The sequence below is a fragment of the Hermetia illucens genome, chromosome 4, assembly GCF_905115235.1.
Source record: "Hermetia illucens chromosome 4, iHerIll2.2.curated.20191125, whole genome shotgun sequence".
Classification (NCBI taxonomy): domain Eukaryota; kingdom Metazoa; phylum Arthropoda; class Insecta; order Diptera; family Stratiomyidae; genus Hermetia; species Hermetia illucens.
The window spans coordinates 170576295-170595277 of record NC_051852.1 but is presented as its reverse complement, the minus strand read 5'-3'; the positions used below and the strand labels follow the sequence as shown (position 1 = coordinate 170595277).

The following is an 18983-nucleotide window of genomic DNA, read 5'->3' as shown; positions in this document are numbered from 1 at the left end:
GCAAGTCCTCCTGCTTTTCGACAGGATAAACTTTGCGGTACGTATGTTGGGTTCTGGCAGGAAAAGTTTGGTGTGTCGAGCAGCATTTAGGCTCTGCCACCTGTCATTATGGGAAACTTGTTCCCAGTTTTTGAAAACAGATTTAGCCAATGCTATTGATACTCCAATTCCTGGTTCCGGTCCCGACATAGGGGAGATTGACCCCTCTTTCGCTAAAGCGTCCGAGATTTCATTTCCCTCTATGCCACAGTAACCAGATACCCAGAGTAGTTCCACCGTATTGAATCTAGACATAGAGTTCAAACGGTTTCTGCATTCCTGAACGATTTTCGAGGTGATCAAAGGACTGCTCAATGCCCTCAGTGCAGCTTGACTGTCACTGCAGATTGCGATGCGCCTGCCCTTCAACCGGTCGTCAATCACCCAGTTTGCCACCCTTAGGATCGCATAAACTTCGGCTTGAAAAACCGTTGCATATTGTCCCAAAGGAAAAGCCCACTTCTCGTTTTTATTCGAGAGGTAGACTCCGGCTCCAGAACCCTCTTCTGTTTTTGAGCCATCGGTATAGAAGACTTCCGTATATCCCGCCACGCATTCCTCTGGGTCTTCCCAGTCCTTTCTACGCTTCAGAGTAACTTCATATATTCTACCAAACAGATGTATGGGGACACGAGAATCGGAAGGCATTGTAAGAACTGGATTCGGTCCTCCCAATAACTCTTCCAATGCTCTGTGCCCCCCACATCCGTTGCTTTCCCACAGATCTAATCGAATTAGCCTATGAGCTGCTCTCATTGCAGCGCTTTGAATAAATATATCCAGGGGCTGTAAATTGAGTAGTGCATTCAGAGCTGCGCCGGATGTCGTGCTCATGGCACCAGTGATACCCAGACAAACAGTTCTTTGCAGTGCGGCTAGTTTACGGTGAAAACCTTTTTGTCTCACCTTAACCCACCACACTACGGATGCATATACGAACATCAGCCTAGTGATGGTAACGTATATCCACATTACCTGATGCTGCCTGTCGAGACAAAGGTCCGTCTGCACAGCCCATAAGCTGTGAGAGCTCGTTTCATCTTTACCTTTACATGTTTGCTCCAAAGAAGTTTTTTATCTAGAGTGACTCTCAGATATTTCACTTCTTCGGAGAGTTGAAGGGTAGTACCCCTCATCTCAGGGAGACAAAGTCCATGCAGTTTTCTCCTTTTTGTGAATAAAACCATTGTGGTTTTATTTGGATTAACTGACAGACCATGTCTAAGGCACCAGCCAATCAACGGCACGTTATATATTCCTACACACCGTTCCAAGATCCCGATCAACAGCAAGTACAGCCACGTCATCAGCATAAGCTTGAGCGTGTATTGGCAAATTTTGCAGTTCGCATAGCAGTGAGTCGATCAGCATACTCCACAGAAGTGGCGAAAGCACACCTCCTTGGGGACAGCCCTTCGTTGCTTCCGTAGTCAGGTAGCGATCGACCCCTACCTTAGCACACAGCAATCTTTGCGTTAGCATAGCATGGATCCACTTAATTAAAGCATCATCAACACCATGCGCTCTGGCGGCATCACAAAGTTTTTGAAAAGGCGCACAGTCAAAATCCCCTTCAATGTCCACGAACACCCCCATCGCGTACTCACCATTCAAAGTTGCATACTCTATCTTTGTGACCAAAGAATGAAGAGCAGACTCACAGGACTTTCCACGTTGGTAAGCATGTTGGTTTTCACTAAGTGGGTGTGACCTAAGTGCGTTTCCACGAATGTGACGCTCCGCTAGTCTCTCCAAACCTTTCAGCAAGAATGAAGTCAAGCTGATCTGTCTGAAGTTCTTCGGATTAGAATAGTCATCTTTCCCAGGTTTCGGTGTGAAAACTACCTTAACCTGTTGCCAAGAAGAAGGCACGTAGCCCAGAGCAAGACATCCTCGAAAAATATTTCTTAGCGGTCGCTCTAAATGCTCCATACCCTCCTTTAGCATTGCCGGATAGATGCCATCCATGCCAGGTGCTTTGAAATGTTCAAAGGACAGTATGGCAGCTCTCACCTTTTCAAGGGTAACAACCGCTTTCGCAGTGTTCCAGTTCCCCTTGCAACGCTTGCATGTTGAAGGGGTTGCAAGAACCGTCAACTCTCCCCCTGCCACTTCTCTCATCCGTTCTCCCGGGTGGTGTACTTCTAGGAGGGTTTGTACTGAATCCAGTCTGGAGCTCGTAAAAGTACCGTCTGGTTTTTTAAGAGAATCCAACTTGGCTGACTCATTCCTTTTGAGGACTCTGCACAGCCTTGAAGTCTCCCTTTCGCCTTCCAGTTCCTCACAGTACGCTCTAAAGGAGTCTCGTTTCGAACACCTAACGAGTCTCTTATATTCACGTTGTGAGTTCCTGAAATTTAACCAGTCTTCGTTCTTGTTACTTTTGCAAGCACGATTTAGAAGTCGCCTGGTTGATTTCCTGAGTTTTTGCAGTTCTCGGTTCCACCAAGGAACCGTTTTATCGCTTTGGCCTCGGGAAATAGGACAAGCCTCTTCATAGCACTCTAAAAGTGTGCAGTTCAGAGTTTTCAATTCATCTTCCAGCGCCAAAGAAGTCCTTAGTCGCCTAGGGAACTGTACTTTATTGCCAAGAAGTTCATTGAACTTTGCCCAATCCGTTTTCCTGTGGTTTCGTCTTTGTATTGCAGACTGTTCGTCCGCAATAGTCAGATTGAATTCTAGATATCGATGATCTGACAGTGAGACCTCGTCTAACACTCGCCAGTGTGTAATCAACTCTAACAATATGAAGGAATGGAATGAAATGGAATTTCAGCGAAATAGGCTGGGACTTTTCGCCCTCTTGTCCTAGGATCGGCCCAGGATGAGGAAAGTCTCAATAGTGTAATGTTATCAAGCAACAGCGATTTTCGATGCAGAGGAGAAGGAAGTGGCTGTTACGAGGGTAGTTCAATAAGTCTTTAGAATAAAGTGTAAAAACAATTTTTTTGAGTAAATTTTTTTTTTAATTTTTCAACACAATGTCCTTGGAACTCTATACACTTGGTCAATCGTTTTTCAAGTTTTTTTAATCCTTCAGAAAAGTGTGTTTTCGGAAGTTCCTCAAAATAAGCACTTACAGAGGCAATGACGTCTTCGTTGTCCGTAAATCTCTGTCCACCGAGCCATTTTTTCAAGTTTGGAAATAAGAAAAACTCACTGGGGGCTAAATCTGGTGAATACGGTGGGTGTTCGACCAATTCAAAGTTTAATTCTTCAATTTTAGTCATTGAAACGAAGCACTTGTGAACTCGGGCGTTGTCGTGATTAAAAAAAATTTTTTTTTTGCCAAATGTGGTCTTTTTTTTTTTTTTCAATTTCTTCTTTCAGCTGTCCTGATAATGATGCATAATACTCACCAGTAATTGTTTTACCCTTTTCCAAGTAGTCAATAAGGATAATTCCACAGGCACCCCAAAAAACTGTAGCCATAACCTTACCAGCTGACTTTACGGTCTTCGCCTTCTTTGGAGCTGGTTCACCCGTGCCAATCCACTGCTTTGACTGTTCCTTCGTCTCAGGAGTGTAGTGGTGTATCCATGTTTCATTCTCAGTCACAAACCGACGAACAAATTCCTCAGGATTCCGACTTATGCGCACCAAAAGAGCCTCAGAGGTGACCACTCTATTTCGTTTATTCTGAGCTGAGAGCAAACGCGGCACCCATCTTGCTGATAGCTTTCTCATGCCTAATTTTTCATGTATAATAGAAAAAACTGCACCTATTGATATCCCTGTGGCCACAGCTAACTCGCGCACTTTTAATCTTTTATCCTTCAACACCATATCGTGGATTTTATTGATGATTTCGGGAGTAGTCACTTCTACGGGCCTTCCTGAACGTGGTTCGTCACTTGTTGATTTACGACCACGCTTAAATTCATTCACCCAATTATAAACCGTTACTAAGGCGGGGGCAGATGTGCCATGAACCGAGTCTAATTCATTTTTTATCCCATATGGAGTTAAGCCCTTTAAATGAAAATGTTTTATTACCGCTCTGAACTTGTTTTTTCCATTTTTTTTAACAAACAATTTTTTTTTCAATTGATTATAAAAACACGTAAACTTATAAGATGTGGATTGTGACTGCACTATATATCTAGTCGGGAGTGGCGCTGACTAAAAACAGATGATTTAGGGCGATTCGCGCACCATCCGTTGGTCATTCTAAGGACTTACTGAACTACTCTCGTACGTACGCAACAACTCTCCTAACAGGTTTGCCAGTCATGAATAACACCGCCTGCTCGGAATAATATATGGAACCGGACGGTACGTGCTGGAGCTAACCAGAATGCGAGCAGTTCGGCGAGATGTGGACCGGGGTTCTTGTTTCACACATATTATCTCCCTGTCAGAACACAGAGATTTAATCACATCCCATGACTCAGGAATCAACAAAACAAAACTCACCCGGTGTAAACTACTCTAATATGTTAGAGACGTGAAGTTTCGAGGCGGAGTGATGCCAGGAGGATTTTAATCCCAAAGGAGTTAAAATGCCTATTGGCCTGACAAGGGAGAGGACTAACTCATAAAAACCTAACGCGCGAGAAATGGACATTCGAACATGAGCGTGACGAGCGGCCCCGTCTTCTTTTCTTCTCCATGGGGGCTACTGAAGTATTAAATTTTCACTGCATCTTTTTGCCGCTGCTGTTATTTTTGGTGCGACATAACCTAAAACATCGGCTGGTCAAAGAGTATGAATCGTTCGACACGGGAGGCCTAATAGTTCGTTCCAAGTTAATAATCTGCTAAGTATGACCCCTTATTGTCACTGTTGTGAACGTGGAGAGTGCGAACGACAATTTTTTTGAGCTTGACTCGCCGGGCTTCGCAGCGTGCCAGGGAGGGTCGACATTTTTAAAGTTCTGTGTGAACGAAAACCTTATTAAAAGCGGTTCAATGTTTGTCTGTTCGTCTGTTTGTCTGGCTGTCTGTCACATCTGATTTACTGGGAAACGGCTGAACGAATTGCCGCGAAATTTGGTGAGAAGATGGAGTCTGTGTGTCCCTTTACATGCCTCGAGTGGCGGTAGTTTATGTTGAGTTTGAAGGAAGGCTCCCCATATATGCGAAAGGGGGTGTACATTTTTTTATCGATGAAGATAGTCTTGTGGGGCATCAAATGAAAGGGCTCGATTAATACTTTCCGAAACTGATTTCATTTCTGATATTGGGTGAAACATAGGGACGATAGGGCTAAAAATGTGTGCCCCAAAAAGTGAAACAGGTCTCGTTCTCAGAACCTACCCAACCGAGAAATCTGAAAATCACAGTCATGTAATTATATGAAATCTAGGCCTCAAAATATATCCCATTCCCATATCTGCACAAATAAAGTTAATAGTCGTATATTACCATGCTTCAGAAATTTACCAGAAAGCCCCCTTAAGTTCATCCCAGAAGTACGAAATTTGATATCAGCATAGGCGATAATATAGGACATAATTTTGAAAAGCAATCCCACTATTATTAACAAAGTTAGAGAACGTCAAAGTTTCGCGTTTCAGGTAAATTTATGGCACCGTGAGAAGTGTATGACGTCATCGTCATATTAAGTGAACTTGTATGAACAGCGGAGTCCATGGGGATATTTTAGTTTAGAGGTAGACATCTGTATGGAGGAATAGCCTTTGATTGGATTTTAACTCTAGGAAGCCTGCCATGTATTAAACTTTAGCGGTAAGAAACCTTCTTAGTTATAAGCTCCCTATAAGCTGCCTAACTCTCTTTTTTCACGTGCAATAGGCAATGGAATGATCTTAAAATCGAATAGTGTCTTAAAATTTGAATATTGTTGGTGTGGAAGAAGTAAAGATAGAATTTCGATTTCATTTCGATCAGGAACAATAAATATGAATGAATTATAAATTAAATCTAAGTTGGTTTGAGCTCTGACTTCCTGGAGGGCGTCGGTTCTCCCGTTTTTATTTAGGGTTCACCCCATTATATTGAAAGCGGCAGGAGGTGAACGTTTAGGTTAGCATGGGCCGCTGCAGGGTCATCATATTATCTGGCCCCCCATGAAGAGGAAAGGAAGACGAGAGCCACTCGTCACGTAGAAGCCAGAGTGAGCTGACTCGTCTATCCCACGGGCGTTAGTTCATTGCGATTTAGTTCCCTTCCCTTATTAGGGCGTTTGGCATATTAGCTCCGTTGCGAATAAAATCTTCGATGGTATCAGTTCGCCTCGAGACTTCAGGTCTAAAGTAGTTTACCTCGGGTGGGTTTAGTTTTGTTGACTCCTGAGTCAACGCACGTGTCTCCTAATAGGGAGATAACATGTGAGAACCCAGAATCCTGGCCCCCATCTCGCCGAACTGCTAGCATTCGGGTTAGCTCCAGCACGTGCCGTCCGGTTCCATATATTATTTCGTGCAGTCGGTGTTCAGGACTGGATGCAACGCTGAACTCTCATGGTGAGGATTTCAGCGCTTCAGGCTGGACAATCTGGGCTCTCTTGTCCTGGGAACCGTTATAAGACAGAGTACTAACTGCGAGATTCCGGTCCAGGATGAGGAACATCTCAATAGTGCAATATTATACAGCAACAGTGACTTTCGATGCAGAGGACAAGGAAATGTCTTTCTATGGGTAACGGGTAACTCTACGCAATCCAGGAGAAGTTTACTAAAGATAACATTATGATCGTGATGAACCATCTGAATGCCAAGTTGGGCTCAGATAACACGATGCACAGACGTTTGATGGATAGACCCAGTTTTGGAGACCGCGGCGCAAAAAGTTGTGAGAAGCTTTCGACTTCCACCGCGTCGTCATTGGTGGCACATTGTTCAAGCCACTCCGAGGAGCCCAATTAGCGTTGTGGTCCCCCGTTTTGATGCCACTAACTCCTAAGACCGTGACTGCTGTTATGAGAGCAGAGAGACAGTCCAGCCGGCTCTGATCTTCAGAGCCAGCCCCTAGCATTCACCAAGGAAAACAGCACTTCTACTCTGCAGCTAGAAATCCCGTTGAGGTCCCTAAAGAACAGTTTGCCCATTGTTCGTAGCCTGATTCTAGCTAGAACTGGGCAATCGCAGGGGAAGTGCCTGAGTATGTATTTCCACGCGACTGGCACAGGAGCTTTCGTGATCGGGTTATGATATAAGCGGGCCAAATACTCCTTAACTTGACACAAGTGGTAAGCCTTCGCCATCTAAGGCTGGTAGATTCCATTCTTGACAGTCGCCAGCGAGACGCCGACTGTACCCGCCGAAGGACTGCCAAGAGCAGAGCCCCGCCTGGCCAATTCGTCAGCCTGCTCATTCCCCTCTATGCCCCTCTTTTTTTTTTTTTGTGCGTACACGGAGGTGGAAAATTTTAGAAAGACACGTCCGCCGCAGCTCCGCCACCCGAACGCCGGAACTACAACGGGCGCGCGTGGGATTCACACCCACTAAAAACCACCCCCGGTCTCTCCAGCCCCAGCCTCGCGGGACCACCATTAAGATATTACTTCGCGGGGTAGGTTTGCTCTAGGCACTCATCCTTCTCCTATTTGTAGCTTTCCTCTTTCTTTGTTCCTTCAGCAACTCCTCTTGCATTTGGATGATTGCGGAGCCAATCGCCAGCCATTTCTCCTCGGACTCCAGCATCTCAGTAACCAAGCCCTCCGGGGTCCCGCTCCTGCCCAATACCTGGTTTAAGCTCACATGCTCTAGATCCTCCGGTATGCCATCGCATCTGGGACAGTTCGGAGAATCATCCAACCCAAAGCGGTGCAGATACTGCCTGTAGCAACCACCATGTCCCGTGAGGAACTGGGTAATGTGGTAGTTGGTCTCCCCATGTTTTCGCTCAAGCCACACCCTAATGTTGGGAATGAGCCTGTGCGTCCACCGACTTTTCGTAGACTCGTCCCATCTGCGTTGCCAGAGATCAAGCGACTCTGACCTTGCCGCATTTCTACGCGTCTTGCATTGTACAGGACACTCATTTCTTTGACCAGAATGTCAACCGGGATCATGCCTCCCACCACCAATGCTGCCTCATCTGATGTGGTTCTAAAAGCACTGCAAACCCTCAAAGCCATCCGCCGGTAAACCGAGTTCTCCTGCTTCCGTCTCTGAGAGTTTGCAAGCGCCTCTGCCCACACAGGCGACGAGTAGAGCAGGATGGAGCGCACCACTCCGACTAGCACCAACCTCCGGCAATGTTTCGGCCCACCAATATTTGGCAACATTTTTGCAAGTGCCGTGGTGGTACTGGCTGCCTTTTGGCATGCATACTCTAGGTGTTCCCTAAAACTCAATTTGGTGTCAATTATTACCCCCAGGTATTTAATAGCCGGCTTTGATACGACCGTATGTCCACCGACCTCCAATTTCACAGTGTTATTTTTTCTGCGGTTCGTTATTAAGACCGCTTCCGTTTTCGCGTCCGCCAAGGTCAGCCCGGCCTTTTCTAGCCAGGACTTTACCGCTCTCACTGTTTCCGTCGCGTAAACCTCCACATCTTATGGGTGGGTGCCCCTCTATGGCATAGTCTGTGGGGAATGCCCAGATTTCCCGAGATATTTCGTCTAGGATATTACCTGGTCGTGGGGCTTCGTTGTCCAGCATCCGGACTCACGGGGTTCCGACGGCACTGCACGCTACAACGTATTTAATGTGGAGGTCTAGGGGGATGTAGGAGTACATTGAGAGTATCTGCCGGGCAGGACTGCAGAGCACCAGTAGCACCTGCACACGCGGTTCTTTGAATCCTATTAAGCTTTGTTCTATTGTATTTTTCGCTCAAAGCCTGCCACCATACAATAGAGCAACACCCACACCCAGATACTTTACATTGGAGAAAAGATCCAATCTTTGTTCATTCGGCCATGGTAGGTGGAATTCAGGTATCCTTGGCTTGGTGGTAAATAGCATTAATTTCGTTTATGCCGAGTCCGCATCTTGCGCCCCACAGGCACACATTTTGCAATGCTCCTTCCATAATGTCGCACTAATATCACCAAGTCGTCGGCATATGCATTCGCTCCGCTGCTGTGAAATATTCGTAAAATTACGACCATCACTATTAACCAAAGCATCGGAGATATGGCGCCACCCTGGGCCGTGCGTCTGTTCACAGCTCTGGTCAAATGGTTGCCTTCCAGATCCGACTGGATTATCCTCGTACTTAGCATGGATATAATCCAATGTGTAAGATACCCTTTCAATCCAATACTGGTCAAGGCTTCCCTCCGTTGGTACTAATGTTGTTGAATGTTTCCTCTATATCCAAGAAGGCAGCTAGGGTATGCTGCTTGTACTGCAGCAACCGGTCAACCATGCCAATTACCTCGTGGAGAGTGATTTCTGTAGATTTGTTTTTAAGGTGGGCGTGCTGAGATTTGGAGAAGGGCGTTCTCTCCATAATCGCCCTGAATGTCCAGGACGCCCTCTAGGATCTTCAACACGAAAGAGGTGTGGCTGATTGGTCAAAAGCCCTTCGTGGACTCATAGCCACGGCTGCTCGCTTTCGGTATGAAAACCATTCGTACACGTCTCCAAGACTGTGCTATGTATCCTAAAGAGATACAGCCCCTCTCAACAAATCTCAACAAACCACGACATAACCCTTTTCTGCTGCTGCTCTAGTATAACTGGCATTATGCCATCTGGACCCGGAGATTTATATGCGGAGAAGCTGTTTATAGCCCAGCCGATCTTATTTTCCGTAATTACCGGTTTGATAGTTTCGTGCGGCTGGGCTGGCCGCAAACTCTCCAAGCAAGGATCTGATTCACAGTCCTCCTCGCAGGCGCAAAAGTGCGTCTGAAGCAGCAGCTCCAAGATTTCACCAGAAGATTCCGTTCAGAGGCCTTCCGACTTTTTTTCGATGATCTGACAATACTCCAACCAAGATCGTCTCTTGGCGGTCTTGAACGCCGATTTGTACTTCTTTAGGCACTGGAGAGATCTTTATTCCATCAGAGTGGCAGTGTTTTCTAGCTGTACTTAGCACGAGACTTTAAAGGGGGTAATAATGGCTTTTCCCGAGCCCTGACCGTTGATTTCAGTTCGTCTGTCGTGCCAATCTTATCAATTTGCGCACCGGAGAGTTTGTTCTTCGGGTCTCTGAAGGGTTTGGAGACCGCTGCGGCGAGATCTAGACTGAAAAGTATAAAATTGTGATCTGAGAAGGATCTCTGGTCAGACATTCTCTAGTTCTCCATCCTAAGAATCTCATTGTCCATTAGTTGGGTGATACTAACGACCGCGTCCCAGCCATCACAGTTTTCTGTATGCCTTGCATGGGCGTCGCGGCCTATCAACAGGTTGGTCTTCTTTGTTGTAGTTCTTCTGGCGGAGCTGATCGGTCATGTAAGCCGAGGAAATATACACGTTCTCTGCCCCCCCCCCCCCCTGCTCCAGTTTGACCACGACTAGGTCCTTGGAACTCAGTTCCGGACACAGAAAAGCGTGCAAACTCTTCTTCGCGAGGATACATGCTCTAGGTCTGTTCTGATCAGCGCCTCCTGTGGTGTGGAATAAATTAAAATAATTGCTTTGGAGCCCTTTGATGGCTCGGTCGCCTCCATCCCAAGGCTCCTGCATTAGTGCGATGTCGATGTCTGCCTCTAGGAGGAAGTCAAGCAGATTAGCCGCGACGCACTTTGAGTGCTGCAGATTTATCTGCTTGCATGGGGGGGTTTCGGTCCCCTTCGGACTGTCGATCCTCATCTCATCCGTTGGTGGCGTTGATTGGATCTAGGTTGTCGTCAAGTTTTGCAGAGCGAAACACTTCACCTTTGTGTTCCTGACTCCGTGCCGCATTTTATAGTCTACTTTTTTCAGTGCCTCCAGGCACTCTCCGTTGATACGCTAAGCTAGATAGTGGGGTTCATCGATGCTAACGAAAGGAATTTCATTGATTCTTATCCTTACACTGGTCTTAACTTATTACATAATACTTTGGCTTACCTAGTTATCGTACCGGTAGTGGGTGGGGATAGAAAGTTTATAAAAATGAACATTTGTGTTTGCAATCTTATATCTATTTTATAGCACTTGATAATATAGAATATTTAATCAATGGCTTTATTCAAGAGAAAATTTAATAAAATATATTTTGAACTAGTCTTTCTGCTTCCGTTATGTAAGCTTTAAATTATCTACTAATTTTCTGCAACAGATGTGCAAACACAGACCCAATTTCGTTGGCCTTCAAATAATGGATTTCAAGAGTGGTGGGCTTAATTGTCTTACTTAAGTGATCAGTGCGAATTTGCAAGTTGGTCGCAGTAATGCAAAAATTACTGCTATTAAATCTTTTCTTGGTTGTTTGCTTATCACTTTTGCTCATTGATGATACTGAAGCGAATTCCGTTGGTCAGGTTAGTTATCGGTTTTTTGTATGGAATATAAGTGTCTTTTTCATAGAATATATGATTTCTTTACTTCTAGACTGGACTTGAGATTTTATCGAGATTTACCAGAGCTGTGAATCGTGGAGTCAAGTATTATAGTAGAGAGACATTTTTCAAGTTTCCCATTATCAAACGAAGGAATTCGAAATTAAGAAAACGTTTAGATGCATTGAGTAGAAGGAATAAGAGAAAAAGACGTCGCAGAAGGCGCAAAAAAAGGAACAGGGCATTACGGCGCAAAAGAAGAAACAATACACGCCGGCGGAAAAAAAGAAACGGATCACAAAAGCGCAGAAAAAAACAAAGGAGGTGGGCACGTAATAATCGAAATCGATCCAAAAAGCTAAGAAAACGGTCCAGTGCAAGTTGGAGAAATTTTAATGGGCATTTTATGTAGTTGCCATATTACTTATTGAAGCCTTGTTTTATGAATAACCTTAACAATGATGTTGACTACGTTGATTGAATTGTTATCAAAACTTTATATTATCCTGTGTTCTGCAAGGGATGTGCTCTCGTGATATTTGTGTCTGTAATACGGAAAGTTTGGTGAAACTAAATTTTTAAGTCTCTCAATAAAATAAAAAAAATACAAACTTTTTAGTTCAATATTTTATCATTTTTATCATCAAACCATCATCAAGATTCTACCTTGTTCTATATTATAGCCCATATTGAATTGGCTGCAATATTAATGACATGACTCCGTATAGTGGCAGCTTCGTGTTTTTTTTCAGATTTTCCGATTAGGAAACTTCTGCAAGTGGATCTCTTAAAGAAATTATCAATTTCTAGCCCCGCAGTTCCCCTTTTTGCATCAAATGCTAGGACTGAATTCAGCGTTGGAAACTGCTAATCGAGATCTTTCATTTAATGTCGCACATGACTATATTCTGTGAAAAAAGTTACAACCCTCTTTATGCATGGGGACCCCCTTTTAAACTCAACGTCGAGCGATACCATTTTTTAAAACAATTGGTTAAATTCAATTATTTTATTTAGAACTAAGAATAGAATATAAGCGAAAATGAAATATTATGAGTTATCGATATATGCGGTTCGGGAGTTTAGCTCAGACTAATTTAAAGAAAAATGCAAGCAAAAATTTTGATTACAATTACATAGACTTCAAGTTATATGTGTAAAGAAAAGAGAAAATATTACAATAGGCAAGTATCAAAAAGAGTTCAACACCATTCACTGCATGCGTGGGGGTTCATAGGTCCCATCTACCTTCAAAATTTCGTATCAATAAGAGTAACGGCTTCAGAGAAGAGTGCGTGTGAAAGACAGAGAGACCGACAAATAGATAGATATTAATAAGGTTTTGCTTTACATAAAACCTTAAAAAATAGATAAGATGTGAAGTTTTGTCCTTCCTTAATGTGTGAGCTATCCATCGCCATTTTCGCCGCTTCCAATACATTCATTGATACCGGCTTGCGTCTGAGGGTACAGAGACACCAAACTCCATTCGGATTCAATGTTGTCATCAATTTTGAATTGAATTGACTGTCAGAATATAACGATCCTGAGAAATATAATAAACAATTTCCTACTTACCGCTCTGGTAACAAATTTTGTGATCAATTTCCAGGTGGTGCTCGCTGTGAGCTGCCACGAGCTGCAAATGAACAAGTGAAAGGCGAATTTTCCGCACCTCAAAATGGAAATTATAATCGGACTGGTCCCTTAAGTACACAAGAAATAGGTGGTATCCACACTCGTTGCTCCCGGATTTGTAAATGAAAATTTATGGAAGCTTATTCGTACGCAGACAAAAATGAAAAAAAGTACTGAGCTACTGATGGAGGCCTGGTCTAATAAGGAACTCCAGACATCCCGGTTTTGAGCCGAGGTCCACCCATTCGATATCCCTAAAAGCTGTCTGGTGTCCCTGACCTACGCCATCGCTTCATCTTAGGCAGGCTCTGCCTCGTCTTCTTTTCCTACCATAGATATTTCCCTTATCGACTTTCCGGGCTGGATCATTTTCATCCATACGGATTAAGTGACCCGCCCACCGTAACCTATTGAGCCGGGTTTTATCTTGACTTGACCGTCATGGTATCGCTCATAGATTTCGTCGTTATGTAGGCTACGAAATCGTCCATCCTCATGTAGGGGGCCAAAAATTCTTCGGAGGATTCTTCTCTCGAACGCGGCCAAGAGTTCGCAACAGTTCGAAACAGTTTTTGTAAGTGGAAATAGGCTCTGTTGGCTGACAAAAACCGTGCGGGGATTTCATGATCGTAGCTGTTATCGGTTGTGATTTTCGACCCTAAATAGGAGAAATTATCAACTGATGAACTTTAAAAACTTTAAAAAGACAGCTTTGCTTACAGCTCGTCAGCCGCAAAAACTCCATACAACAAAGAATGGAAACCCTTGAATTGAATTTATACTATGGGAACGACCGCGAAAATGAACAACTATGTTTTTGGATTCTGGAAATTTGATCACTTAACAGATCTGGCGCTATCAGAAGTCTCCTTCAGCGGGCCAGAAGCTATGAACTGAAAATTCAGGGAACGAAACGGATTGGCTGCGATATTAATGACATGAAATCACACATAATATCCGAAAACGGGAGGCTACCAGGAAAATTGGAGCTTAGAGTCGCCTTCGTATTTTCACGAGAAATTCAAATCAAATATCATCGACTCCAAATCCTTAACAAACGAATCTTTGTGGATTGTTTAAGAGTTAAAGAAAAGTTCTACGACAGTTTAGAAAGACATTTCCATTTACTGAGGCAGTAAATGACACCAAAATAATACTTGGCGACTTAAACGCAAAAGGTGGGAATGAGGAGACAGACAGGAACAACCGACGGCCACAGTCTCCATGATACATCGAATAATACCGGTCAATGACTCATTAATTTTGCATGTAGCAGAGATCTAACCATGAAATCAACATGCTTCCCATACAAATGCATTCATAAAAGGATATGGGCATTTTCGAATGGTATAACAGTCAATCAAATAGATTATATTCTCAGTCAGAAAAGATGGCCCTCTAGCATCTTTGAAGTTAGATCATATCGAGGAGCGGACTGCGTCCTAGATAATAAAGTCAGCCCATACTGATTCTATTCTGCAGAACAGGACAGTACCAGAGGAGAATAGAGCGCGACAGGAAGAACGACATAAAACATCTCGAATAGGCCCGTGAACGACACCTCGACAGGACTGAAGAACTCACTTAAAACTATGGTGGAAGAAGTGGTTGGGTATATCCTATATTCGCAAATAAGTTGTTCCATTCTGTACTGGTAATTTTGAAGGCCATCTGCATACCAATCGTCGAAGCTTCGGGTCTACAAGTCAATTGTAAGAATTTTCTTGAACTTTGGATTCGAAACTTGGACCATCACGCATATTTTACTTGCGTCCAATAGCGAAAATGATCTCGAACAATTTGTCCAGAAAAGTGGAATGATCGCCTTATGGAACACTGTCTCAAATTGAATCTGAATGAAATTGAATTTTTGACAGTTGAAGGTTTCAATGAAACAGGCACAATCACTGTCAATGGCAATGGCCTGCCCCAACTGGGTTATTTAAATATCTCGGGTCAATGCTATCAGTCAATGGATATCTGCGTTATAAAATTGCTTTGCAGATTAGCGCAACGTGAATGAGATGACATTTCACAACTGGTATTCTTTGTGATCGAAATTGGTCGTAGTGTCGTCCGACCTGCTGCCCTCTCAGGTTCTGAGTGTTGGCCAACTATAAAAGACAATGAACGGCGGGTCGTGGTAATGGAGAGGAAGATGTTGCGTTGGAATAGTGGCATGACACGTCTTGATCACATCCGAAATGAGGATATCCACGATCGATATGGGGTTGCATCGATGCTGGAAAAATTGCAAGAAAGCAATCTTCGATGGTATGGGCACGCAGTTCGCGCTATCGAGAATTCATTTGCCAAGATTGATCTGAACATCGAAGTCGATTGTAAACGACGAAAAGTCCGGTGGATTTGAAAGTCTCGCAACTGCATCGAAATCAGGCCTTTGATAGAATAAAATGGCGCAAACGATCACGATGCGCCGACCCCACTAAAGAAAAATAAAAGAAAAAAATCATGCGTTGGGTGAAAAATATTGCGACCATACACAACAGAACGTGTTGCGTAAAAAAATCCATTGAAACATGTTTGAAACTCGTCAAAACCCATACATTGGCAAATTATTGCACAACAGCATGCGTTGGGCAATTTGTTTGACAGTGTATGGACCCTATAGTATCTAACATCATCATTATCAACCGCGCAACAACCGGTATCCGGTCTAGGCCTGCCCTAATAAGGAACTCCAGACATCCCGGTTTTGCGCCGAGGTCCACCAATTCGATATCCCTAAAAGCTATTTGGCGTCCTGACAGGCAGGGTCTGCCTCGTTTTCTTTTTCTACCATAGATATTGCCCTTATAGACTTTCCGGGTGGGATCATCCTCATCCATACGGATTAAGTGACCCGCCCACCGTAACCTATTGAGCCGGATTTTATCCACAACCGGACGGTCATGGTATCGCTCATAGATTTCGTCATCGTGTAGGCTACGGAATCGTCCATCCTCATGTAGGGGGCTAAAAATTCTTCTGAGGATTCTTCTCTCGAACGCGGCCAAGAGTTCGCAATTTTTCTTGCTAAGAACCCAGGTTTCCGAGGAATACATGAGAACTGGCAAGATCATAGTCTTGTACAGTAAGAGCTTTGACCCTATGGTGAGACGTTTCGAGCGGAACAGTCTTTGTAAACTGAAATGGGCTCTGTTGGCTGACAACAACCGTACGCGGATTTCATCATCGTAGCTGTTATCGGTTGTGATTTTCGACCCTAGATAGGAGAAATTGTCAACGGTCTCAAAGTTGTATTCTCCTATCCTTATTCTTCCTGTTTGACCAGTGCGGTTTGATGTTGTTGGTTGATTCGTCTTCGGTGCTGACGTTGCCACCATATATTTTGTCTTGCCTTCATTGATGTGCAGCCCAAGATCCCGCGCCGCCTGCTCGATCTGGATGAAGGCAGTTTGTACGTCTCCTGTGGTTCTTCCCATGATGTTGATATCGTCAGCATAGGCCAGTAGTTGGGTGGACTTGAAGAGGATCGTACCTCTTGCATTCACCTCAGCATCACGGATCACTTTCTCGAGGGCCAGGTTAAAGAGGACGCATGATAGCGCATCCCCTTGTCGTAGACCGTTGTTGATGTCGAATGGTCTTGAGAGTGATCCTGCTGCTTTTATCTGGCCTCGCACATTGGTCAGGGTCAGCCTAGTCAGTCTTATTAATTTCATCGGGATACCGAATTCTCTCATGGCCGTGTACAGTTTTACCCTGGCTATGCTATCATAGGCGGCTTTAAAGTCGATGAATAGATGGTCCAACTGTTGTCCATATTCCAACAGTTTTTCCATTGCTTGCCGCAGAGAGAAAATCTGATCTGTTGCTGATTTGCCTGGAGTGAAGCCTCTTTCGTATGGGCCAATGATGTTCTGGGCATATGGGGCTATCCGGCCTAGCAAGATAGCGGAGAATATCTTATAGATGATACTCAGCAACGTGATACCTCTATAATTGCTCTCCCTTTACGTATCCCTTTTTATGTATGAGACAGATAATGCCTGGTTGCCAATCGTCAGGCATTGATTCGTTGTCCCATACCTTGAGCACAAGTTGATGAACCACTTGGTGTAACTGGTTGCCTCCATATTTAACCAATTCGGTTGTAATTCCATCGGTTATGATTTTTTAGCCGATGAATTGCATGGACTGTTTCTCCTAAACTTGGTGGTGGCAGTATTTGTCCGTCGTCTTCAGTTGGCGGGACCTCCAACTCGCCGATGTTCTGGTTGTTCAGTAGCTCATTAAAGTACTCAACCCATCGATGAGCATCGAGGTGTATAAGGCTTCATCCTGCTGACTTGTTGGTAAAACTTGCGCGCCTGGTGCGGTTGCTCCCTGTACTTTTCGAGTTCACAGACTTGTTGGTTCTCCCAGGCTTCCTTTTTCCGTCTGTGAAGTCGCTTCTCCGCTCGACGGAGTTCGTGATAAGTTTCTGCGCGTGCCCGCGTTCTTTGAGAATGCAACATTACTCGGTATGCGGCATTCTTCCGTTCCGTTGCTAGCTTACATTCATCGTCAACCAGCCGTTCCGACTCCTTTTGCGGCTGGGGCCAAGTATGTTTGTGGCCGTATCCATGATAACGTTCTTCAGGTGATTGTGAAGATCATTTGTTGATGCTTCATCTCCAGGTCCTCTGTTGACTGCAGTTATTGCGGCATCCATTTCCCTCTTATAGGTGTCGCGGAGGGTTGTGTTGTGGATGGCTTCAGTGTTCACTCTCACCTGATTGTCAGAGGGGATTCTAGGTGGTATTGTTATTCGAGCTTGGAGCACCATGCCAACGAGATAGTGATCCGAATCTATATTGGCCCCCCTATATGTTCTGACATTCATCAAGGCTGAGAGGTGTCGGCGTTCGATCAACACGTGGTCAATTTGGTTGAAAGTGGTCCCGTCTGGAGAGGCCCACGTATGTTTGTGGACCGCCTTCCGCGCAAACCAGGTACCTCCAGCAACCATTTCGTATGACCCTGCTAATTGAATAATCCGCAGCCCGTTATTATTTGTTTTTTCGTGTAAGCTATGGGAGCCAACGTATCGCCTGAATACGGGCTCCTTCCCTACTTGGCTGTTAAAATCCCCAAGTATGATTTTAATATCTAATCTGGGACAGGCTTCGAGGGTTCGTTCTACTGCCTTAGTTATTCTTCTCCGACTCTGCAGTCTCCTCTGTAGGGGCGTGAACGTTAATGAGGCTTATATTTCTAAACTTGCCTCGCAAGCGCAGAGTGCATAGCCTTTCGCTTATGTTTTCAAAGCCGATAACAGCAGGTTTCATTTTTTTGCTAACTAAAAAACCTATTCCAAGCACATGGTTTATCGGGTGCCCACTATAATATATGGTGTGATGACTCCTCTCCAGGAAACCGCCCCTGTCCAACGCTAGCTGCTTGACAGTTCCATCTCTGTACAGGAAGCTCACGTTTCATGAGAAAATGGGCAAATGATTATTTCGTTGTCGTTGCCAATCCAGTCCGAGGCGTTTCAGCCCCAACCTGGGAGACCAGTTGGTATAATTTGTCCTGTTTTTTTAGGCGGAGGACGCTCTCCTTTATTCTTCTCCGTCTGCAAGTTTTCGTTAAGAAAGAGCTCCCAGCGGTCACCACGTGGAGGTGGAGATAGGGTTTGGTAGTAGAGCTGTTGGTGTTGGTTCAGCAGGTATTTCCCAGGTTTTATGCTCCATCGTGGGTACCAATCCACGTTTCATCCTGGGACCTATACTACCCTTTGACCAGTATTTAACATACCAGAGGTAAAAATAAAAAGTCGGGAAACCGGAAGCAGAACGCCTTAGGTATGAAAGGCTTTGTGTATTTCTTTTATGAAAACATTTCAGTGGATATTTGTGCCACCAGTATCTAGCACTTAATATATGCATACATTATGTGAGAATATCCACTTTAGATTGATACTGACATTCAAAGTATTGAATTTGCAGAG

The 18983-nt window shown here is 44.4% G+C and overlaps 1 protein-coding gene across 1 annotated transcript; it reads left to right on the top strand.

The window, feature by feature from the left end:
- The first annotated feature begins 11230 nt into the window (after positions 1-11230).
- On the top strand, positions 11231-11982 carry LOC119655140 (protamine-like). The gene is made up of 2 exons (XM_038060875.1): positions 11231-11371; positions 11442-11982. Exons 1-2 carry the CDS (start codon positions 11282-11284, stop codon positions 11799-11801), a joined length of 450 nt encoding a protein of 149 aa, XP_037916803.1. The 5' UTR covers positions 11231-11281; the 3' UTR covers positions 11802-11982.
- Positions 11983-18983: the final 7001 nt, after the last annotated feature.

Coding starts and splice junctions, on each gene's coding strand:
- LOC119655140 (XM_038060875.1), top strand. CDS start 11,282: ATGCAAAAATTACTGCTATTAAATCTTTTCTTGGTTGTTTGCTTATCA. Junction 11,372..11,441: donor AAGCGAATTCCGTTGGTCAG/GTTAGTTATCGG, acceptor CTTTACTTCTAG/ACTGGACTTGAGATTTTATC.